At 39.7% G+C, this 26,204-nt stretch overlaps 1 protein-coding gene across 1 annotated transcript in view; it reads left to right on the plus strand.

The window, feature by feature from the left end:
* MOGAT1 (monoacylglycerol O-acyltransferase 1) overlaps window positions 1–26,204 on the plus strand; it is a 52,183-nt gene that overhangs the window by 17,345 nt on the left and 8,634 nt on the right. Inside the window, 4 exon segments of the mRNA XM_049888842.1 lie at window positions 13,745–13,923; window positions 14,256–14,466; window positions 19,663–19,837; window positions 20,469–20,668. Of these exon segments, the coding sequence (XP_049744799.1) occupies window positions 13,745–13,923; window positions 14,256–14,466; window positions 19,663–19,837; window positions 20,469–20,668 (765 nt within the window).

The raw sequence follows: 26,204 nt of genomic DNA on the forward strand, positions 1-26,204 counted from the left end.
AAATGGGTGTGGGGTGGAGGGAGAGATCAATTATTGGGATCCCTTTCTGTTTTTTTTTTTTTTTTTTCTATGGGAGCTGAAACTCTCCTGAAGGCTGAGGTCATTCACCTGCCATGAGACCATGGGTCGTGTGGTGTTGGTGCCAGTGAGGCAAATGCAATGATTAAAACAAATCAAAACAAACCTCCGTGCACTGAAGAGTTTCCACTTTTAAAATGGTTTGACATTTTGCATTAACTAGATCAGTGATTCTCAATCATAGCTGCACAGTAAAAATCACTTGAGGAGCTTATAAGAAATATGGATGCTCAGGCTTTTCCCCCAGAATTTCTAATTCATCGGTTTCAGAAAGGAGCCCTTGCATCAGAGCTTTTTGTTGTTGTTGTTGAAGATCTCTCCCAGTGACCAGTGTGCGCTAGGGTTTACTGAGAAAAGAAATTCAAAATATTAGCTCATTAAGTCCTTTCCATGTGGCCCGTGAGGACTTAATGAGCTAAGATTTTGTTTAGAATGTTTAGTACAGCACCTGGCACGTACCAACCCTTCGGTAAAAGAAATTCAAAATATTAGCTCATTGTCCTCACGGGCCACATGGAAAGGACTTAATGAGCTAAGATTTTGTTTAGAATGTTTAGTACAGCACCTGGCACATACCAACCCTTCGGTAAGTGTTTTTTGTTATTATCTTTGTGTGTCTTTGGCCCGCAGCAAAATGGAATATAATCACACTAAAGTTGTGCTTTTCTCCTTAAAACCAGGAAATAATCTGCAGGGTGGTAATTTGAATACCCTACAAACAGATGTCCCTGTTGGCCTTTTAACTAGTGGGTTAAAAAAAAAAAAAAAATTTTTTTTTTTTTTTAGGTCTCCATTAATGATCTTGTCTGGATTAATCATTTTGTGGGATTACACTCCATTTTGCTCTGGGCCAAAGAGACACAGAAATGATAACAAATAACAATTACGAGGGCTTGGCATATGCCAGGTGCTGTTCTAAACCAGACACACTTGTTAACCCATGTTGTTCCCAGCCAGCGCACCACAAGCACAGCCACCATCTGTCAGTGGAGGCTTGTTTGTTGCTGTGATGCCAAACAGGTTTTAGTAGAACCTCCAGGCTCAGACTAGGAAGGAAGGCCTGGCAATCTACTTTTGAAAATCAGCCAATGAAAACCATATGGATCACAGCAGTCCAACTCGTGCATGGGGCCACTATGAGTTGGGACCAACTTGATGGCAGCTAATGACAAAACAATTCCCACAACAACCGGATGAGATAGGTGCCGCCCCTGCATTCATGTTACAGATGAGGGAACTAAGAGGTGAAGTAAATGTTCAAAGTCGCGTGGCTCGTTAAGGAGTGGAGGAGCTGGATGCAAACCCAAGTAGTCTGCCTGCAGCTCCTGCATTTAACCACTATGTTGACCATGTTATAGCTTGAACTTGGAGCTGGATATCCTGACTGATCATTCAGCACATCTCTGATAGCCTAATGTACTTTTCTTTCATGCTGCTTATCACCACTTGTATTTCTGTATGCCTGTGGTTATTTGGAGGAGCCTTGGTGGTGCAGTGGTTAAGCGCTGGGCTGCTAACTGAAAGGTTGGAAGTTTGAACCCACCAGCTGCTCCGTGGGAGAGAGATGTGGCAGTCCTTGCTTCCCTAAAGATTTACGGCCTTGGAAACCCTGTGAGGTAGTTCTACTCCATTCTGTAGTGTCACTGAGTCGGAATTGACTCAATGGCTATGGGGGTGGGTTTTTGTTTGTGTATATGGTTATTTGGAGGTTCCCTACGTGGGGCAGAAGGAGTCCTGGTGGCATAGCAGTTAAGCAGTTGGCAGTTAGAACTGACCAGCCACTCCGGGGGAGAGTCTGCTTCCGTAAAGATTTATAGCTTGGAAACTCGAGGGGGCAGTTCTGCTCTGTCCTATAGGGTCACTACGAGTCAGCATCAACTCGATGGCAACAGGTAGGTGGCGCAAACTGTTTGTACTTGACTGGTAACCTGAAGGTTTGAACTCATCCAGCGGTACCACAGAAGAAAGGCCTGGCAATCTGCCTCTGTAACAATTATAGCCAAGAAAACCATATGGGGCAATTCTACTCTATCATACATGAGGTCACCATGACTCGGAATTGCTTCACAATGGGTTTGGTTTGGTGGTGGTTTGAGAAAGTCTTGTGCTCACAGAGGGCAATACCTAATACGTGCTTGATTCACGAAGGCTTTCAGTAAATATCTGTTCAATGTCTAGTTTCTTTCTGTCACACAAAAGAGAAAATGCTTATTCACCGCAGTTTCCCATGTAATCCCCACAACAACTCTCTGAGGTAAGCACCGCTCTTGCACTCGTATAAATGAGGGAACTAAGCGGTAAGTAAATTGCTCAGGGTCACGCTGCTCAGTGGTGGGTGGTGGAGCCACATGTTGCCCAATGTGAAGACTAGTGATTTGCACTTGGCAGGTGCTCAATACACAATTCTTAATTCGAATCGAACTACGATGGTTCCATGGACAATTTATTTAAATATTTTTCTTCCATGCATCTGACATTTGTGTTATAGTTGCACATTTATTTTGTATAATCATACATCTGGATAGTTTTATTATAACAATTTTCCAGTATACAGAGAAGTAGAGAGAAGGGTATGAACTCCCGTGTAACCATTACCTAGGTTTACGGTGATTTAATCTTTTGCTGTATTTGTTTGATTTATTATTTTGCTAAAGTATTTTCAAGTAAGTTACATTGTGATGTTTCAGTTCCAAATACTTTAGTATGCACATTTTAAAAATAAGGTTTTATTTATTTATTTTTTACATCATCACAATACCATTCCCACACTTAACGATCTTAAGAATAACTCCTTAAAATCATGTAAACCAAGTTCGTATTCAGATTTCCTGAATGTGGCCAGACATACACTTTTACTGGTGAACCTGGATCTAAACAAGACTCGCATGTTGTGTTTGTTTTTATGTCTTTTTTAATTTAGAACAATGCTCCCCTCTCTGTTTTCTTGTTAATGATATTTGAAAGAGCCAGGATGTCTCACCTTCAGAATTTACCTACCTGTTTCCTTACTGTGTTACCTTGTTCCCTGTATTCTAAAATGGAAGTTGAATCTAAAGGCTTGATTAGATTTAGATACAGATCTTTCTGGCAAGATTTCTTCCCAGCTGCTGATTTGAATCAGGATGTACATAATGTTAGGAGTGTCCGAGATTGATCAGTGGGTCCGGGTATGGGTCCCCTAGTCCCTTCTTCTGAAGTTGTGATTTTTCCCTTTACAACCAGGAAGTAATCTGCAGGATGGTAACTTGAACACCTTGCAAACAGATGTCTTGTTGACCTTTCAGCTAGTGGTTTAAAGCCTCCGTTAATGATAGTGCCTGGATTAATCATTTTGCTTGGGACTGGAAAAATGGTGGTTTTCTTATTCTGTCTTTCATTCTTCACCATTATTGGAATTTCTTTAAGGAAGAACTTTTCCTTCGCATTTATAGGGCCATTTGGCTACCCTGGAATGCAATGTTTACAGGGAGGGCAGGATAAATGGTTAATTCTTTCCTTTAAATCATCAGTTTTCAAGCAAAGAGTTGATGTAAACAGCTACTTCCAAAGGTAACGAGAGATTTTATTTACTGTATTTTTTAAGATCTCAAAATCAAAATCCTGGAATGCGTTTTCTTTTCCACCACCAGGTGAGTTTAAGCTGTTAGCACTTGCGATGTACTCAAAAATAGCAAAACGTTCTTTGAAATCAAACACTGTTTCTTTGAGATAAATGTTAACTACCGGTCATCCAATTTTAAGATGGAAAAAAAAAAAATGTTAGAAGCTTGTATACCACCAAGCTGCTAACTGAAAAGTTGAAATCTAAAAAACAGAGCTGACGTATATTAAACCTCATCTACCTACAACCCCATGTGCCAGGGATTATTATTACTTGTGTCTTAGGTGAGAAAACTGAAGCTCAGAAGTTTGAGTATCTTACCTAAGACCACATGTGAATAAGTGGTAGGACCATGATCTTTTACTGAACGGGCTTAGGTATATATTTCAACAGTTTTATTTAGGTAAATCTGACATACAATATGTTGCTCATATTTGAAGTATACAATTTGGTAAAAGATAAATGTATGTCCAAGAAGCATCATCACAAATCCGGATAGTGCACATACCTATCATTTCCAAAGATTTCTCTGTAATTCCTGCTCACCCCCATCCTCAAGCAATCACTGATCTGCTTTCTGTCACTACGGATTATTTTACATTTCCTGGAGTTTTATGTATATAAGGAGCCCTGGTGGCCCAGTTAAGTGCTTGGCTGCTAACCAAACGATTGGTGATTCAAACCCACCAGCTGCTCCGAGGGAGAAAGATGTAGCAGTCTGCTTCTTACAGATTCCCCAAAACAAAAAAACCAGTGCCGTCGAGTCGATTCCGACTCATAGTGACCCTATAGGACAGAGTAGAACTGCCCCATAGAGTTTCCGAGGAGCGCCTGGCAGATTTGAACTGCCGACCCTGTGGTTAGCAACTGTAGCACTTAACCACTATGCCATCTTACAGATTACAGCCTTGGAAACCCTATGGGGCAGTTCCACTCTGTCCTGTAGGGTTGTTATGAGTCAGAATCAACATGTTGGCAAAGGGTTAGAGTTTTATATTAGTGGAGAGTCATGGTATGTACTCATTTTTGTTTGGCTTCTTTTATGCAGCATAATTATTTCCTTGGTATATCAATAACGACAATAACAACAAAAAACCATTGCCATCAGGTTGATGCCAACTCATAGTGACCCTATAGGACAGACTAGAACAGCCCCACGGAGTTTCCAAGGAGTGCCTGGTAGATTTGAACTGCCAACCTTTTGGTTAGCAGCCCTTGCTGGTATATCAATAGTTCCTTGCTTTTTGTTTCTAAGTAGTATTACATCGTATAGATCAATTTGTTGATGGATATTTGGGTTGTAACTGTTCTGAGTAATACTGCTGTGAACTTTCACTTACAAGTCTTTGTGTGGACGTATGCTTTCATTTTTCTTGGGTGAACCTAGGAGTGGAGTGGCTGGATCATAAGGCAGTATGCATGCTTAACTTTTTAAGGAACTGCCAAACTTCTTCCAAAGTGGTTGACGATTTTATATTCCCACTAGCAGTGTATGAAACATTTCGGTTGCTCCAGATCCTTGCCATCAGGTCATAGGGAGCGCTATTAACATTTTCGGGGTAACTTTTTATTTTGAAATAATTTCAGAAATAATAATTACAGAAAAGTTTAAAGTATTTAAAAAAAAAAAAACCCACTGCCGTCCAGTCGATTCTGACCCACAGCTACTGTACAGCACAGAGTAGAACTGCCCCATAGAGTTTCCAAGGAGCGCCTGGTGAATTTGAACTGCCGACCTCTTAGTTAGCAGCCATAGCACTTAACCACTACGCCACCAGGGTTTCCGTTTAAAGTATTACAAATCCTATATTCCTTCATCTAGATTTCCCAAATGTAACATTTTGCTATGTTTCCTTTGTCCTTCTCTCTGTCTTCATATATATGTATAATGAATACATATGAATAATATAAAAAACCAAACCGGTTGCCATCACCTTGATTCCGACTCCTAGGGACCCTATAGGACACAATAGAACTGCCCCCATAGGATTTCCAAGGCTGTAAATCTTTGTGGAAGCAGACTGCCACGTCTTTCTCCTGCGGAGCAGCTGGGGCATTCTAACTGCAGACCTCCTGGTTAGCAGCCCAGCACTTAACCACTTTGCAACCAAGGCTCCATATCTGCGTATATATTATATAAACAAACATATTATTATCAGAGCCCTGATGACACAGTGGTTAAGAGCTACAACTAATAACCAAAAAGTCGGCAGTTCAAATCCACCAGCCGCCCCTTAGAAACCCTATGAGGCAGTATCTGCATATTGTTGTAGGGGAAAAAATATCACAAAATTTAGTAAAGCAAAAAGACAAAAGTTGAGAAGCAGACAAGCATGCTGCCAGAGCTAATGTCTGCCGGAATCCCAGGAAATATTATAGAGTAAGCAAGACTGGGAAAACGGACAAGCGTGCTGCTACAGCCATGTCTGCTCTAGTCCAGAGAATATTACAGAATAGACAAGTGGGAAAACGGACAAGCGTGCTGCCACAGCCATGTCTGCCCGAGTCCAAGGAAGGTTGCAGAGTCATCAGGACGTGTTAACATTGCAAACGGGCAAAACCATCGAAAGCGTCACCTTTTCACAGATTGGCTAGAAACCTTCATCTTACCTTCTGAATTGTCTTTCTTAACGATCGTTGGTACATGTTTCAGTAAGGACAGTCAGGAGGGTCTTCACTGGTCCAACACATTTCTGTTCACTACGTGTTAATAAGAAAAAGATAAGAGTGGAAAGTCTTGTGTGTTCTGGCTTATGTAAAAGGTTCCCTAAAAGATATTTTCTAAGATTAGTCTATCGTCTTTATATCTCAGGGCCCAATTAATGTGTCCTTGTGAGTCATTATGAGTTCTTCTGAGCCTAACTCCTGCTGGGTTACGTTCTCTACGCTCAAGGACAGGGAACGATGATTCCAGTGTTATTTCCTAAATCAATATATATCGTATAAATAAATGTATTAGTATTTTCTGGACTCTCTGTAAGTTGGAGACGTGATGTCCCTTTACCTCTAAAGACTTCAGTATGTATTTCCTAAAATCAATGACAACCTCTTATATAGCCACAGTATAATTATCCAAATCGGGAGAATAACACTGATGATGTACTATTATCTAATCCATAGACCTCATTCAGATTTCAGCAATTGTCCCACTAAATACCCTTTGTGGCAAAGAAATCCACATGCTGTATTTAGTTGCCGTATCTCTCTTTAGTCTCCTTTAATCTGGAAAACTTTGGGGGAGGGTATCGTAACATTTACTTGAATGGATCCTACTAGATTCTTGGACTTTCATGAACACTATTGCGCTACTTTTAGGGTGGATTATCTCCATGGTTTTCAGTTTGTAACTATACAAAGTATTGTGCTTATTTTGTTCTCAAGCATGAAAACCCCTATGAAATATTCATAACAGGGAAATATTTGTTTCAAATGGATACTTGCCAAAATTTATTTGCCTTCTTTAGGCAAGAAGTGGGTCCAGTAATGAATTTGATTTGAAACAAGAAAACATAGTTTCCTGCAATTGATACTTTATTATTTGTTTTCATGAAGAGGGAAACTTCTTTTATTTATTTTGTTGTTGAGAATATACACAGCAAACATCCACCAATTCAACTATTAATATTATTTTTACCTCCAAGTAATACTTTTTAAAAGCAGTGTGGAGCAGCAAAATTCTGCAAAGGTGCCTGGAATTGGTCTTTCAGCACCATCCGAAGAAACTCTAGGAGACAAGACCTCTTAGAACTGGACTTTTAAAAATCAGAAGAATGTCACACTTACATCGTTATGTTCAGGGGGTAGCACTGATTGGTGATTTAAAATACAACACAGAAATAAAGCCTCTAAGAATCAGAAGAAAAAGTGTGCTAATGTTTTGTTTGCTTCTGAATCCATTTTCCTTCTCAAGACTAAGTTCGATAGTTACAATAAGGAGACTACTCAGTAATGATACAGAAACGGTTTCCTGGGGAGGGAGGAATTAAAACTTCTTGGAGGAGAATGGGAAGGATACACAGACAAGTTAAGTATTTAAAATTATTTTTTATTATTGGTCATTATGTAACACAAGTAAATAACTTTTAACGGTTTTCACAATGTTTTTCTGATGCAGGTTGCTCATGAATATTTAATGAAATCGTTTTCAAGATGAGAATATTCTTGTATAAGTGGATTTTTTCTGCAGAGCTTCATTTAGTTTTTTCCCCTTAGTAGAGGCAACTTTATTTCTTTTTCAAAATAAAATTTTTGAAAAAAAAGATGACTCACGCCATGAGAAAAATTAAAAAAAAAAAAAAGTAGAAGAACGTTTAGTAGAGACTAGGACATTTTATATTCCCATCCAGACATAATCATTGTTAATATTTGGACATATTCCTTTACTCCTGTGCATGTATTAGAAATTATTTTATCAAAGTAATATACGCACATAAGAACAAATCAAATAACATACTGGCTCGGACAACGTAAAACTGGTGCTTTTGTGGTTTTGGAGCAGTCGAATGGTTCATATGGTTCAGCCTGATAATAACTGACATGTATTGAGAGTTTCCTTATGCCATAATCATTCTCAAGACTTTGTGTGTATTATTTTATTTAGTCTTCACAAATCAATTATTTCTCCATATTATGAATACTACTGTCTGGTAAAGTAGGGAAACTAAAACCTAGAACTTAAGAAATTTATCAGCTTATGTACATCAGGTCTTCGGCTGAAGAGGCGCTGAAAGGCAGAGAGCCTTAATAAGATTCATTTGTTTTACTTTCTTAAATAATTTATTTTTGTTGTGTTGAGAATATACACAGCAGAACATACACCAATTCAACAATTTCTACATGTACAATTCAGTGACATTGATTACATTCTTCGAGTTTTGCAACTGTTCTCACCCTCTCATTCCAAGGTGTTCCTTCCCCATTAATATAAACTCACTACCCCTAAGATTCCTATCTAATCTTTCGAGTTGCTTTTGTCAGTTCGATCCCATGTAGATAGATCTTAAAGAGCACAATGTTTAAGGCAGACATTCTTTACTAGTTAAACCAAAACCAAACTCACCGTTGAGTCAATTCTGACTCATAGTGACCCTATAGAACAGAGTAGAACTGCCCCGTAGGGTTTCCAAGGAGCAGCTGGTGGATTTGAACTGCTGACCTTTTGGCTAGCAGCCAAGCTCTTAACCACTGTGCCACCAGGGCTCCATGCCTAAGTTAAAAAAAAAAAAAAAAGTAAAGCCAGCTGAAATTCGAGCCTTCAATACAACTTGGTTTGTGAATTTAGACAAACTTAAAAGGTATCAACATCAGTTCTGAGAACTGCACAATGTACTGGAGTAGGCCTTTGCATCTTCCTCTTCCCCTCTGGCCTCTAATTCAGAAGACTTGAATTACCTTGGGTTGCTTAATGAGATAAAAACAGAAAACAGAGGTGAACTAGTCACCTAGTTTTGTAATGTCCTCTTCTTTAGCTCCAATTTAGAATCAAGCGGTTAAAAAACTATCTTGGTGCCGTTTATGATGTGAAATATGAAAAGAATCTATGCAATGTGTAGAGTGGGAGTTTTAGAACAACTCTTCTGGATACCAAGGTATCAGTGTGTGTGCTTAAACCCACTGCTGTCAAGTTGATTCCGACTCATAGCAACCCTGTAGGACAGAGTATAACTGCCTCATAGGGCTTCCAAGGAGCAGCTGGTAGATTCGAACTGCTACCCTTTTGGTTAGCAGCCAATGTCTTAACCACTGTGCCACCAGCGCTCCATATTTCACTTACTGTCCTGTGGTAGCAAATTAAAATGTGGGGAAAATGTTATATACAAAAGGGTTCACTGCAAAAGGGGTTACGTTTAACAGAGAAGATTTGTTAGAAGCCCAAATCGTTCAAAAATGAATGGTCGAATTACACTGTCAGTCAATGGAGTATTGATCAGGCCTTAAAAAATAACATTTACCATACTGCTGAGTGAAATAAGTCAGCTACCAAAGGGCATACATTGTACGATTCCACTTATATGAAGTATCTAGAAGAGGCAACTGTATGCAGACCTAAGGTTATTAGTGGTTACCAGGGTTGGGTGGGAGGGAGGGGGAAAAGGGGACTCACTGCTTGGAAACACGGAGCTTTTGTTAAGAATAATGGAAAATTTGGAAACGGGTAATGGTGATGGTTGTACAACATGATGAATACAAGTAATGCCACTAAATTGTACATGTGAAGAATGTTGAATTGCCAAATATTTCGTTATGTACACATTTACCACCAAGAGAAATGTTTATGAAGGTGATATAATGCCAAACTTATAATACCACACTGCTAAAGTGATGTAATTGCAGGTGATAAAATACAGAATAAAAACTGTATGATCGTCTATGTTAAAAAAAAAAAAAAAAAAAACCTGTTCATAGGAGAAAAAAGATGAAAAGGAAAACTTTATATTAGTTATTGATGGGTGACAAGGATAGAGCTGATATTTTGTCTCCTTCTACTTTTTGAATTTACAAACGTATAATAATAAATGTATGTATTATAACAATAGCTCACATCGAGTGCTTGCTTTGTGCCAGGCAGTGTGGCATTCCTTATGTCATTTATTCCTCCAGCAGTCCTTGGAGACACATGCTGTCATTAGCCCATTTCACAGATGAGGGAATTGAGGCTCAGATGGTAAAGGGACTTGCCCAAGGTCAGGCAGCTATACTCAGTGGCAGAGTCCAACATTGGCAGTCTAGTTCCAGACCCAAGTCTTAACCATTATATATACAAAACATATAATGAATGTTAAAAAGATATGCAAAGGAACTGGGCTAAGATTGAATACTAATGACTCTCAATACCCACAAAGCAGAGTGGAGGCAGAAAAACAAAGAGAGGCATCAAGGAGAGGTTTAGTGTCTGCCCACCAGGAGTTTACAAGGTAGGCCTGACTCATGTTTTTCAGTTGCACTTTCTTATTGGCTTATCTGCTCACACAAGTCATATGGAAATATGTTCTTGTAATAATTGCAAGCCATAGAAATGTGTATCTAAGGGAAAGATAAAGCTATATAGAGTACATGTGATTGGGTTAGTGGAACCTTGAATCAGTAGCTTGGAGACTTTTTTTCTGGATCTGCCCTTGGCTCACTCTGTCAAATTAAGTCAGTTTGCGTTTGGTCTCAGCCTCTCCATCTTTGTAGTAAGGAAAAGCGACTCTTCCATGTACCTGATTTTTATGAATCTGCTTATGCACTTGCAATAACTACTCGTAAATTACTGGGGCTGTTACCATTAGCTGAAGGATAGTGTGTTTTTTTTTTTTTAATTAAAGGGCATGGGCTTAGGGATTAGGCAGAACCAGGCTCAAGCCCTTTGGGCCCTCAAAATTCCTGTGCCTCAGTGTCTCCAAGTGAATAGTAGGGACAGTAATACATGTCTTGAGGGTTGTGGGGAGGAGTAAAGGTGATTGCCTGTGTAGAGTGACTGGGCGATGGTCACCTCTCAACAGCTGTACTTCCCTTCCCTAGTCCGCCTTAGCTCAACCTGATCTGGCTTTAAGTAAAGAAGAATGAGGCCTAACTATGTTTCTTGTACATTTTTGTACATTTTAGTAAATCAGCAAAAAATTAACCAATGATGATAAGTTGTCAGTCCTCTAACCTGGGTGGTAGGAAGCAGGTGAAGCAACATGGAATGACCTTGGCAAACATGAGGGTAGAGGGCATGCTTTTGGCCTTGCTTCTGAACTCTTGGAAGCTTGGCGGTTCCAGATGCAACGAAACACCCCTCTCTGTTAACCTTTATTTAAAAACCCTGGAAGGAGCAACAAGTCAATGCTTTGAATAGGTTCAATTGTCTGCTTTGGTTAAATCCACATTGGGAAAGTCATTAATTTAGGTATTGCTAGAAATTTAAATACATGTCCTGTTCTTGGTTTAAAACACACACACAGAGAACAATAATAAATTGAGCCACCATTACTCAGTTACCTTAATGGATCATTTTTTAACAAAGTTGATAAGGAATGGAAAGGAGCGTGGCGACTGAAGTCAGCACCAGGTTGGACCTGGCAGCAGATAATGGAAGAGACAGGCGATGGAACTCCCTAAAGTAGTAGTAATAGCTGGCACTTGAGCACTTATTATTGCTAGACTGTATCTTTGCGTACATTCTCTCTCTCGTTGACATATTTCTCTTTTTAAAAATAATTTTTATTATAACACAGCACAGGTTTAAAACCACGTATAGCTTAGCTTAACATAATCACACTAAGGTAAGCACTCTGGTAACTCCCACTCACGTTTTTTCAATTTTTGCTTCCTGTATTTCGAAGCTTAGTTATTAGGTGCATAAGCAATTAGAATTGCTCTGTCACTCTGAAATGCTGCAAGAAGTGGCACATGACCTAAGATCTAGAGTCCTTCCTGTGCTGTTTCAATCTCTGTCAACAGAGTTCCTGGAAATGAAGTTTGTGGCCAGAAGGTGCCCTCTTCATAGGCATACGAGTGATGGCTGCTCAGTCAAGGTGAGCACCTGTAGTAGGAAATTCTGTACATCCCCCCAGTCAAGGATGTCCCTCCGTATATCACAATGGGGGAGGTAGAGTATGGTCATGGCTAAGGAGGCTGAAGTCAGACAGATCGGCCATGTACATACGGTATCGTTTGGGCAATTTAATTAACCTCTCTCCGCGTCCATTTTCTGTTCTCTAAAGAAGGGATAAATTACTATGGCTATTTTTTATTGGTACTAAGTTTGTTGTTAGCTGCCGTTGAGTTGACCCCGGACTCGTGGCGACCCCGTGTGCAACAGAGCAAAACGCTGCCCAGTCCTGTGCCATCCCCGTGATGGGTTACGGACTGGACTATTGTGATCCATAAGGTTTTCATTGACTGATCTTCAGATGTAGATCACCAGGTCTTTCTTCCTAGTCTGAAATGGAAGCTCTGCTGAAAGTTGTTCAGTATCACAGCAACACACAAGTTTCTGCTGACAGCTGGGTGGTGGCTGCACGTGAGGTCCATCGGCCAAGAAATGAACCCGGGTCTCCTGCATGGAAGGTGAGAATTCTGCCACTGAACCGCTAAGGCTACTAAGTACTAAGGCTATAATGAATGTTAAATGAGAATATTCAGGCAGAGCACACAATACGATGCTTGGCATATGGTAAACATCTAATAAATGTTAAATATTATGTCATTTGTTTATTGTTATATTACGGTCTTAGTTATCTAGTGCTGCTGTAACAGAAATACCACAGGTGGATGGCTTTAACAAACAGAAATTTATTCTCTCACAGTTTAGGAGGCTAGAAGTCCAAATTCAGGGTGCCAGCTCGAGGGGAAGACTTTCTCTGTCTGTCAGCTCTGGGGGAAGGTTCTTGGCATCAATCTTCCCCTGGTCTATGAGTTTCTCAGCATAGGGACCCTGGGTCCAAAGAATTCACTCTGCTTTTCCCTCTGGTGGTGTAGTAGTTAAGTGCTATGGCTGCTAACCAAAGGGTTGGCAGTTCAAATCCGCCAGGCACTCCTTGGAAACTCTACGGGGCAGTTCTACTCTGTCCTATATGGTTGCTATGAGTCGGAATCAACTCGATGACACTGGGTTTGGTTTGTTTTTTTTTTTCTCTCTCGGTGGTAAAAGGTCCCTCTCTCTTTGCTTGCTTCTTTCTCCTTTATCTTTTGTAAGATAAAAGGTGATGCAGGCCACACCCCAGCAAAACCCCCGCTCTTACATCAGATCAGGACTGTGATTTGAGTAAGTGTGTTGCACCCCACCCTAATCCTCTTTAACATGACCTAATCCTGCCTCGTTAACCACAGCCAGAGATTAGGATTTACAACACATCCAACAATTAGATCACAAAATGGAGGACACTCACACAATACTGGAAATCATGGCCTAACCAAGTTGACTTATATTTTGGGGGGACATAATTCAGTTGATGACAATTACCACACTGGAACTGAGGCTCAGTTCAATATCCCCTGTATGTATAAATCGCCCTCCCGTGGGCCATCCATTGTGTAATACAATGAGCAGATACTAACGGACCTTGATTTCACGAGGGGTTTTTTGTTTTCTTACAGCGCAGGAGTGCATTGGAACCCTCGTGATCCTGATCATACACACCTGTTGGTTCCTTCAGGTCCCTTACTTGACATGGCTTTACTTTGACTGGTGTACTCCGGAGCTAGGAAGCAGGAGAGCCCAGTGGATCAGAAGCTGGGCCGTTTGGGGCTACTTTAAGGACTATTTTCCAATTCATGTGAGTTGCATTGTTTTATGGGATATTGATTTGAGCTGGGAGAAGAATGGGGATTTGTTTTCATTGCCTGTTTTCCAGCTTGTTCCTTTTTAGAGGGTGAAAGCGTACAATTTGGCCCAAGTTGCTAAACGGACTCTAAGTTAAATTGACAAAAGGACTCTGAGCTCAGGAGATAGTTTGGAGATTTGGAAACATCTCCAGCCTAGAGAAATGAAAAGAGTCCTGCTCTCTGTTTTCTCTTGACATAAGAACTAATGCTGAGTCCTTTCATTTCTCTTTGGAAACTGATAAGAGAATATGTCATTTTTTATCTCAATATAAATGCACTGTAGCTCATCAAAACTTGGGATTTGGATCCAAGTCACAACTACATATTTGGATTTCACCCCCATGGAGTACTGGTTGCTGGAGCCTTTGGAAATTTCTGTGCAAACCATTCGGACTTCAAGGAGCTGTTTCCTGGCTTTACTGCATGTTTTCATATGCTCCCATTTTGGCTCTGTTGTCCTTTCTTCCGAGAATATCTGATGAGTATTGGGAAGTGAAGGCAGATGACTGCAGTGATTGAGGGTGGCAGGAGCATGCAGAATGTCCCCTCCCAAACCCAGTCAGGTTTACAGTCTCTTAGGGCAAAACCTTGTGTCCTTATCCCTATCTAGTATTTCCTATGCTGTCTGGATAGTTCATACCTCTTCCATTGGACTGTAAGTGCTGGGAGGACGCAGCCTATGCCTCTTCTTCTGTTCCATCTCAAGCATCTAGCACAGTGCCTGAGACACACCTAAGCTCAGTAAATATTTGTTGCATTAAAAAAAAAAAATGACTGAATGCGTTTCTTGTATCCAGATGTGAAAGGAAGAATCATGGGTCAAGTAAATGGCACATCACACCTTAGGAGAGGCCCTTGGCATGCTTTTGTGAATATTAGAGAAAGAGAATGTCCTCTAATGTGTCTTGAAGTTATGACAATGATAGAAACTAAACCTACTCAACTTGGCTATCTTTTTATTTCCAGATTAACTATAACTTGGTTCAGGAACAGGGATTCTTTTTGCTATGCTGCTGTCAGCCAATGGAAGACTCTTTGATTAGTGAAACCATAATTCTATCAATTCCAAGATAAAATTAAGCCAAAATGTTTTAAAGATACTTTTATGGATGTGTATAGCTTGTGTTGGTAGCTCTCATTTCTACTTCAGAGGCTCAATTTGTTTAGTTTTCCAAGTTGATCAGCTTATGGATGAACCATGAACTGTAATAACTTATGGATTGTTTTATGTTTATGAGCATTGTGTAGGTAACTTATTATTGTCCTTGCATTTCTTGGATATGAAGAATAGTACACTCTCTTAAAAAAATTATAATTTCAGGATCAATAAATGGCATATTCAGGAATAGAATATTTCGTGGTCTTCCAGGTTTTTGTTCTTCCTATTAATTTCTCAAGTCTCTGTTATCGCTAGGTAGCTGTTAGGAAATGACTAAGCATGAAAGAATCAGGATCCATAGCTGGGTTCTCATATTCTGTTTGTGGAAGTTCACTCATATAGCCCTGGGTTCTGGAGTCCAGTCTGCACTGTCACTCTATCTGACCTATAGAGGGCGCACTAAAACCCCCCAACTGCTATAAAGGGAAAAAAATCCCCTCTCTGTTGTTTTATGCAGACATTGGGTTAGAGTTTTTCAAAAGGAAGAAAATTAAAGGAAAATTTCAAAAACACAGAAATACATTTACATTATTGTGTGCCATCGAGTCGATTCTGACCCATAACAACACGATAGGACAGAGTAGAACTGCTCCATAGAGTTTCCTAGGCTACAATCTTACAAGAGTAGATCACCAGGTCTTTGCTGCCGTGAAGCGGCTGGTGGGTTTGAACTGCTGACATTTTGGTTAACATCTGAGCTCTTAACCATTGTGTCACTAGGGCTCCATTTACAGTATACACCCCCCCCAACACACACACAAAAAAACCCATTGCATATACTGTTTGTTAATTTGAGCCCTGGTGGTGCGGTGGTTAAGAGCTTGGATGCTAACCAAAAGGTCAGCAGTTCAAATCCACAAGCCACTCTTTGGAAACCCTACAGGGCAGTTCTACTCTGTCCTATAGGGTTGCTATGAGTCGGAATCGACTCAATGGCAACGGGCTTAGTTTTTTGGTTTGTTAGTTCAAAGTATAGCTAAAGGTGAATTTGAATATTGTAGCTGAGAGCAAGAGTGACAAATTTGTGGTTTAAGAGATGTCTGTATGCCCCTCTCCCATGGGCATGCCAGAGACAAAAAAAAAAATCAGTCTTAGAATTTTCTTCCATAGCACTCCCACAGCCACTGCAGTTTACTAGAGTTGTCACTTGAGATGAAACTTATCTGTAATCATTGGTTTATAACATCATGAAATCCCTTCCTTTACTACAACCTTAAATGTCCTAAAAGCTAAATAAAAAACCCTTTGCTATCGAGTCAACTCCTGCTCATAAGTGACCCTATAGGACAGAATAGAACTGCCCCACAGGATTTCTGAGGAGCACCTGGTAGATTCGAATGGCTGAGCTTTTGGTTAGCAGCCATAGCTCTTAACCATACACCACCACGGTTTCCAACAGCTAAATAAAAATATCCAAATATCCAGTGGAGGTTTAGGCTGTCCTTGTCTCTAAATGTAGACGTTTCTCAATCATTTCCAGAACCAACTTCCCTGGACAACTCCTGGTTCAAGCCTGCCCATCTACTCTGTGTCTGCCCCAGTGGCTGCCTCTCTGGATATGAAGGACAGACAGACATAACTAGATCTCGTGTAGTGAAGAATCAGTGGGGTTTTAGAGAACCTTTGCTGAATGTTGTTTGTTTAGCTTTTACCCAAGAAGTTTTTATAGCTATGATGTTACCTCCTGTTGAGTCAGCCCCTGATTCGTGGTGACCGCATACAAAATGGAATGAAATGCTCCCTGATTCTGTCCCATCCCCATGATCCTTTGTAGATTGGACCGTTGTGATCCATAGGGTTTTCATCGGCTGATTTTCAGAAGTAGATTACCAAGCCTTTCTTTCTAGCCCATCTTAGTCCGGAAGCTCCACTGAAACCTGTTCAGCATCAGGGTAGCACGCAAGCGTCCACTGGCAGACAGGTGGTAGCTGCACACGAGGTACACTGGCTGGAAATCCAAGCCGGTTCTCCCTCGTGGAAGATGAGAATTCTGCCTCTGAATCAGCAATGCCTTTCTCTCTGGCTGTAAGTCCTCGGGAATCCCACCTCCAACCCATTCCTCTTGGACTATTTTGGTATGTCTATACTCACCAAGGAAACCCTGATGGTGTAGTGGTTAAGTGCTATGGCTGCTAACCAAGAGTTCAGCAGTTCAAATCCGCCAGGCGCTCCTTGGAAACTCTATGGGGCAGTTCTACTCTGTCCATAGGGTCGCTATGAGTTGGAATTGACTCGACGGCAGTGGGTTTGGTTTTTGGTTTTTATACTCACCAAGCAGCCCTGGTGGCACGGTAGTGAAGAGCTCGGCTGCTAACCAGAAAGTCAGCAGTTTGAATCACCATCTGCTCCTTGGAATCCTTGTGGGGCAGTTCTGTTCAGTTCTATAGGGTTACTATGAGTCGGAATCAACTTGACAGCAACAGGTTTGGTTTTTTGGGTTTTTTTTTATGCTAACCAGGTATCAGCCAGAGCAGACTGTATGTTTTGAAACTTATAGCCTCTTTTGTTTACTCATTAAGGCTGGGCAGGTAGCAGGGATCACATCACAACAGCCTTATGTACCGTGCAAAGGAATTTAGATTTCATCCTCTGGATAAGCAGCAGGGAACATGTGAGAAATTTTTAATAAAGGAGGAGCCCAATTGGATTTTGTGTGTTAGATCATTCAGGCTGCAGCGTGGAAACAGGTTGGAGGGAGGTAAACATTGAATCTGTGATGATGGAACAGGCCCATTGCCATGTTCTTGGGAGAGATGATAAGGGCTAAAGTAAAACATTGCCATGACAGTGAAGCATAGAAGAAGGGATCAATATGAAGAAATGTTTGGACAGGTCAGTAAGACTTAATGATTCATTTAGACTCATGAAGGCAGCTACTGTATTTTGTCTGTAGCAGATGATCAATAAATGCTTTTGAATGAACGGATGAGTAAGCCAGTCAATGCAGTGACTAAGAGGAATAAATTTAAGAAGAGCCTATGTTTCTGACTTGGGTGACTGAATAGATGATGGCCTCAGTCACCTTGATAGGTAATGTTGGACGGTGAACAACTTTGAGGGAGAATTTAATGAAGTGAGTTTAGAAACATGGAGTTTGAGGTGACGTTGAGACATCCAGTTTCAGGTGTCCATTGGGCACTTAGAGATGTGGGCCTGCAGCAGATGGATTTGAGAGAACTCAGCACACACAAGTGATGGTTGAATCCATGGGTGTGGATGAGGTTACAGGACAAGAGATACCATGAAGGAATGCTGGGAAATAGCAAATACAAGGGTGACTTGAAGACAGGGAGCCTGAAGAGGAAACAGAAAAAGTGACCAAAGGGGTAGGAGGCAAGCCAGGAGAGCCAGGTGGCTTGAAATCCACCGAGGCTCTTTCCTGTGGAAGAGATGCCTCCACCTGTCACTCTGCTGACATGGAGCAGAGAGGATGACCATGCCTTGAAGTCAATGAAAGTTCAAACCTATCTTGGCTCAGATTCTCTTCCCTCTGACTCACCACCCTCTGCCTCTTCCGAAAAGAGAGTGATTCAGAATCCTGTCATCGTTCTAAAATTCCCCCAGTAATAGAAGCCCACAAACTACATAATTTTCTCTGGAAGATGAAATGTGTAATGCACTTACAGCAGTCTAACACATTCTGTTATAACTAAAAAAAATAGATAAAATCAAGAGTGGAGGGAAACATAACAAGACATTAAAAAACAATTATCTCTGAAATGTAGATCATGAGTGGTTTGTGTTTTCATCTTTATTATTTATATTTTCCACTAAGAGTCCCTAAATTTATAATCAGAAAAAGACTCTTTAAAGTTATTTTTACGTGGGAAAGCCTAATACAAAGACTAGACAACTATGCAGCTGTCTTAAATGAACAACTTACCAAAGTCAGACTAGACATTTTTCAGAACTGTATAGAGATGTGCAAATGATCTAGGTTGTTTGTCAAATGTCTGAAATATTTAAAGCCATTTATATTATGAATCCAGGTTTGGAAAACAAGAATCTATATAGAATATCTGAAAACAGGCCATTATGTTTTTAGAAGATCCACTGCAGCTTCTTGAAGGATATACTTTTCAGTTCTGAGCAAAAACTGACCGTGGTGATGATCAAGGCCACCACATATGACCAAGCAGGTTATGCATGGAGCAACTCCAGGGGAAACCTTTGACTTGGAATGCATTGTGAATGGGGTTCTGCTGAGTTGAACCTAGCTCAACATGCCCAAACATAACAGTGGACCTAGCAATGGTCTGGTGACATTTGATAATCCCAAACCTTTAAAATGCGGTGCTTCACATTTTAAAGACCTAATCCCATACCTGCCAAATGTTAGATCTTATGAATGGAATACATTACGAAAGATTTGGCTGTGTAGAAGTTATAATCTTACCAAGCATTCCAAATGTAAACAGGGTAGGAAATTTTCTTTGATGTTTGCTGATGCCATAGAACATTATGAAAAAAGTAAATGTAATTTTTTTTTTTTTTTTTTTCCGAGAGGGTAACTTTTGTTTTGTTCACTAAGGGCCAGTCTCAGTTTCCAAGAAAAGTGTGTCTTATGTGCTGAGCAAAGAGGGAGGTAGAAACATTTCAGCCATTGTCCTTGGGGGTGCAAAAGAGTCATTGAATGCACATCCTGGCAACGTCACTGTGTTCATCCGCCAGCAAAAAGGATTTGTTAAAATGGCTTTGACCCATGGGTAAGTAGCTTTTCATTTTATTCCCTGGATCAGGGAAGTTATGACATTATTAAATGAACAAAAAGAGGTAAATAATTTTTCTAGCCCTTAAAGACAGACTTACCCAAATCAATCTTAAAATATAAGTAGGTATGTACATTTTTAGGGAATGGAACCAGCCAAAGTAGCCAAATTAACAATGGCCAAAGCTATAACTGAAAAAGAAACTTCCTGGAACCTTGATTTTGTATAGAATAAAATTCTGTAAATGGCTAGACTGTTGAAGTACTGTCCAAAAGATTTCAAGAACACGGCCGTTTCAATGTAGGTAACATGAAGTTATTGATATAAAGAGACTTGGAGTCCCTGGCTGGTGCAAACAGTTAACACACTTGGCTGCTAACCAAAAGGTCGGAGGTTCAAGTCCACCCAGAGAAGCCTTGGAAGAAAGGCTTGGTGGTCTACTTATGAAAAATCAGCCATCGAAAACTCTATGGAGCACAGTCAGCTCTACTCTAACACACGTGGCATCACCATGAGTCAGGATCAGCTTCATGGCAACTGGTTTTTAGTTGCAAAAGTCAGCTGGACAGACTGAAATATTAAGTCCTTTTCATCTAAAATTCAAATTTTTACCCTTTGTTATTTGCAGTGACTATTTGGTCCCAGTGTTTTCTTTTGGTGAAAATGAGCTATTTAAACAAGTAAACAACCCTGAAGGCTCATGACTTTGAAATTTACAGGAGAAACTGCAGTGTATCAGGAGGTTTGGTTTGCCACTGTTTTACGCAAGAGGAATTTGTCAGTACAATTTTGGCTTCATACCCTGTTTGAAACCTACCCACACTGTTGGTATAACCTAAAAGTTACAGTGTACACTGAAAATTAAAGGCTTGTTAAAATGAGTAAAAATATTATCTTATTGATCAGCTGAGCAATGTTTATTATTAATGACTGAAGTGCCCGTGTAGGAGAAGTGGCTTTGAATAAGAACTTCCTAAAATAATAATCCTATAGGGCACCATGGTTTCAGGGGACATCTAGGTCAATTGGCATAACAAAGTTGATTAAGAAAATGTTCTGCATCCCACTTTGGTGAGTGGCATCTGGGGTCTTAAAAGCTAGTAAGCAGCCATCTAAGATGCATCAGTTGGTCCCAACCCACCTGGAACAAAGGAGAATGACCCAAACCACCTGGAACAAAGGAGAATGAAGAGCACCAAAGACACAAGGAAAGTATGAGCCCAAGAGACAGAAAGGGCCACATAAACCAGAGACTCCATCAGCCCGAGACCAGAAGAGCTAGATGGTGCCCGACTATTACCCATCACTGCCATGACAGGGAACTCAACAGAGAGTCTCTGATGGGCAGGAGAAAAGTGGGGTGCAGAACTCAAATTCTAGTAAAAAGACCAGACTTAATGGTCTGACTGAGACTGGAGGGACCCCAGAAGACACGGCCCCAGGACTCTCTGTTAGCCCAGAACTAAAACCATTCCAGAAGCCAACTCTTCAGACAAAGATTAGACCAGACTGGACTATAAGATATAAAATGATACTTGCGAAGAGTGTGCTTCTTAGTGCAAGTAGATACGTGAGACTAAATGGGCAGCTCCTGTCTGGAGGCGAGATGAGAAGGCAGAAAGACAGGAGCTGGTTGAATGGACATGGGAAATGCAGGGTGGAAAGAAGGAGTGTACTGTCACCTTATAGGGGGAGCAACTAGGGACACATAACAATGTGTGTATAAATTTTTGTATGAGAAACGAACTTGAACTGTAAACTTTCTCTTAAAGTGCAATTTAAAAAAAAGAAATGTATGAGAGATTTTCATTAGAAGTTGGTGCTGTTTCCCTGTTTGCAGCAGTTGTGAGGAACTGAAATATCAACAAGTGTTTGGAGTTAGCCAACATTTATGTCTGGTGTCTAATCAATGTTCTGTGGAGGGTTACGAAGAAGTATTAAAAGAGGTTTTAAATTGCTTTCTTTTTTGATTTTGAAATACGAGGAAGACAACTGAAAAAAAAATCCTATGGATGTTATTTAAGCTTCATTTAGAGTATACCTTTTATTTATGAAATAACTACATTTTCCATTTGGATGGGCATTGACTGTTTTCAAGAATACTGCTACTGAGCTAGAGGTAGAATCCGCTTTTAAAAACTAAGTTTCTAATTGCCTGCAATAAATCTATTTTTCTGTACCAGTAGGTTATAACATAAAAATTCTTTGATGAATAAGTTAATATCAAAGTCTACTAATAGAAGAAAAGCTCTGTATAATAGACCTCGCCATCATATTCAATTCACATGAGCATCAGTTTCAAAAGATGTTTTTAGTATCCATCATCTGTAGACTAGCTATATTTATGTTGTTCTTTTTCTAGTCAGTCCTGACTTGTAGCGACCCTATGTACTACATATATGTAGTCTAACAATATGAGTCTGAATCGAATCGACGGCACTGGGTTAATATAGACTAATTTTATTTTAAAAAGTTGTATGTTTGGGGAGATTGAGGTGGGGAAAGAGGGTGACAAGCATGTTAAAGAAGACTGAGGAACAAAGAAATTAACAGGTTGAAGGGACTGCTGAGCTGAAAATGAGAAAGTGTCAATAACATAATTAGCCAAAACTATACTTTTTTTTTTTATACACTGTATAGGGTTGCTATGAGTCGGAATCTACTCGATGGCAATGGGTTTGGTTTTTTGGGTTTTATACACTTTATATGAAACTGGAAGTAATGTTTTCACCATAGATTAATGAAATTCAAGTATGGTTATATATATATGTATATGTGTATATATATATTTTAGGTCTATTTCACTAGAGTAGGATTTTACTATTGTCGGGTTATAAGAGCTTTGAATTTCATATGCAGTCACCCAGTGTTATTTTTAAATGCTGTCTTTAGCTAGATGGAATGTTAGCAGACTGATGATTATTTCCTATCATAGGAATAACAAGTTTAAGTTTGCAATTGTACTTTTTAAAATAAGCTGGCCACATTTCTTTGGGACAGTATTAATCATTTTGATCTCTTACGTGCCAAGTACTATAGTTGGTATTTTGGGGCATATAAAGAAAATTGTAAGACATTATTTAAGAAACTAAGAATCTAAAAGAAACTCATGCACACATGAACTAACTTGTAAATGTTGAAAGTGTATTCTGTTGAGTTAAGTGGTTACAGTTATCCTCTGGTTGGACTAAGCGTTTTTAAAAAAGTGGCTTGCCATTTGATACAGCCTGGTTACTGACAGAATAATTAATTGGCCAAGAGTCAAATGGAAATTACTGAATCTGAGTTAGTTGTAAATCCTAGAGAAGTACACCTGTGGGTTTTGCTCATGTCCGCCCAGTGTGCTTCTCTGAAAGATTCAGAATAAGGGAAAATTGCTTCGGTCCACTCAGTGGCTTTAATACCCATTGATAATTTTTGCTCAAATCAGTTATTACAGTTGTGGTTGCAAATTGGTGATTTTCTAAGTCTAGCATTTCTTCAACATTTATTAGTTGGCATCCAGTTCTGAAGAAGAACTTTCTCTTCTCCCAATATTAGATTACTTTGAATTATAAATACCCAGATGGGCTAATCAATGATGTTTGTATGTAGCACAGAAGGGCTCCAATCCCATCTCCTCTCTCCTCAAGACTCTCTCTGACTTTCTATTAACTCCTGAACCTATTTTCTGATTATGGATGTGACAGAAGTGTTGATTCCATTTTTATTCTTAAAGTAACATTGAGGAAATATAAGCAATGCCATCAGGAAATTGGTTTTTATATCACTAAATTGTACACCTGAAAAATGTTGAATTGGCAAATGTTGAAATCTATGTATTTTTACAATGACAACAAAAAGAAATTGGTTCTGTCCAACTGTAGGCCCAGCATGACCAATAACGGCTAATGTTCATGTGCCAGCCACACTTACAAATTCATATTGACATTCAGAAGGCATTCATTATGCATCAGCCAGATGTTTCGAAGGTGGTGGCATTGGCTTGAGGCCTGAGTAACTTCAGATGTTTCATTTATGTTCGCTGACCCTCAGATTTTACAGCTGTAAAGAGGAGAAATAATAATTGTCCTATCTTCTCTCAAAGGAGCCCTGGTGGAGCAGTGGCTAAGTGCTCGGCTGCTAACTGAAGGGTTGACGGTTCAAACCTACCAGCTGCTCTGCTGGAGAAAGATGTGGCAGTCTATTTCCATAAAGATTACAATCTTGGAAACCCTGTGGGGCAGCTCTATCCTGTTCTGTATAGTTGCTATCAGTTGGAATTGGCTCTACAGCAATGGGTTTTTTTTTTGGATTTTATCTTCTCTCAGGGTTATTCTGGGGATTAAATGATATGAAAAGTAGGAAAGCACTCCATAAACTCCAAATGATAGGTGAACGTTGGCTGGTATACAGAGCAGAAGCCTGTCCCAATCCCATTGTTGAGAGCATTCAAATGTGTTCCAATTTCCCTGTGTAAGTATTCTTGCCAAAATGTTAATCTGAACCAAATCATGAAGTAATCAGACAAATCCTGATTGTGGAACACTGTAAAAAAAACAACTGGCTTGGACTATTAAAAAATAAGTGTCATGAAAGACAGAAAAAGGAAAGGCTACTTACAGACATACAGCAGCTGTCAGGGATTACGGGAAGAGCAGCTGTAAAGGGTATTATTGGGACAATTCATAACGTTTGAATATAAATTAAATACACACCCACCCCTCACTTATCAACATGGTTAGGTTCCAAAGACCAGATCATTATGCAAAAATTGGCGTTATGTAAAAATGGAGGATGACCACAACAGATCACAAAATGGAGGATGACTACAACATTACATAACTGCCAGATTACATCATTATATAACTGCCAAATTATTGCATAACTGCCAAACCACTGAGAATCATGGTCTGGACAAGTTGATACACATACCTTAACCACCATAGTCTGCGTTACTCTCACCTCGACCTTGGCATTTGTTACCACTAAACATACATCATTAATGTGCAAAATAGATAGCAGAGTTTTTACTTTTGTGGCAAATGTGAAATGTTGGATAATGAGATAGTCAGTAAATGAGTAGGTATAAAATAATTTTTTATATAAATGTTAAACATTGTGGGTATGATGATGGTATTGCAGTTCTGTAAAACAGTCCTTATTCTTAAGTGATAACACATGCTGAAATATTTAGACTTGATGTCTATAACTTACTTTCAAATGATTCTACAAAAATAAAAAAAATGAGAGAAACCCAGTGATGTAAAATGTTAAAATTTGGTGAATCTGGGATACAAGTGCATATTGCATTATTTGCAAGGACCCTGGGTGGTGCAAATGGTTAAGCACTCGCCTGCTAACCAAATGGTTGCCAACTGGAAACCACCCAGAGCTGCCTAAGAAGAAAGGCTTGAAGATCTACTTCTGAAAGATTACAACCATTGAAAACCCTATGGAGCACAGTTCGACTCTGACACACATGGGTCGGAAGCTGCTCATTCCTCATCTTAGGTAAATGCAGCATGGCACAATAGAAATTAGAGCAAGCTTACTGTGTACAGAATTCATATATAACAAATCCTGAATTGTTGGATGGAACTTGGAAAAGGCAACAATTGAGAGTGCCAGCGGTCAAAAGCAGCAAAACATAAACAGAAGCTGTGGTTCCTGATGACTCCACCATGGCAAGTAGGCACTGGCTGATTTTTCCAGGGCAAGAAGTGCTGTTTCCCAGCAAGGGATAAACGAAAAGTCACCTACAAAGGAGAGCCAATAAGAATAAGCTCGGACTACTTGGCAGAAACCATGTAGGCAAGAAGACAAAGAGATGACATATTTAAAAAATTGAAGGAAAAAAATTGCCTGCCAAGAATCATATATCCAGCAAAACTGTCTCTTAAGTATGGATGTGAAATTAAGACATTTCCAGATAAACACAAGTTGAGGGATTTGGTAAAAACCAAACCAAAACTTCAAGAAATACTAAAGGGAGTTCTTTGGTTAGAAAATCAATAATATAGGTATCAACCCAAGACTAGAACACTAGGCAGAGCAACCAGAAGTCAACCCAGACAGGGAAATCCAAAAAAAAAAAAAAAGCAAGATTATTAAAAAAAAAGAAAGAAAGAAAAAGCCCAAAACAGGGTAACAGCAATGTTATTATACAAAAGAACACAACATTAAAATAATAAAGAGGGACTAAGAAATGTAATCATACACCTTCCATATGGAGAGGAAGATACGGTGATACAGAGAAATAAAAGTTTTAAATTTAGAAAAATAGGGGTAAATAATAAGGTAACCACAAAGGAGACAAACTATCCTACTCACCAAAATAAAATACAAGGAAAAATACAGACTCAGCGAAACAAAATCAACAACA

The sequence above is a fragment of the Elephas maximus genome, chromosome 6, assembly GCF_024166365.1.
Source record: "Elephas maximus indicus isolate mEleMax1 chromosome 6, mEleMax1 primary haplotype, whole genome shotgun sequence".
In the NCBI taxonomy this organism is placed as follows: Eukaryota; Metazoa; Chordata; class Mammalia; order Proboscidea; family Elephantidae; genus Elephas; species Elephas maximus.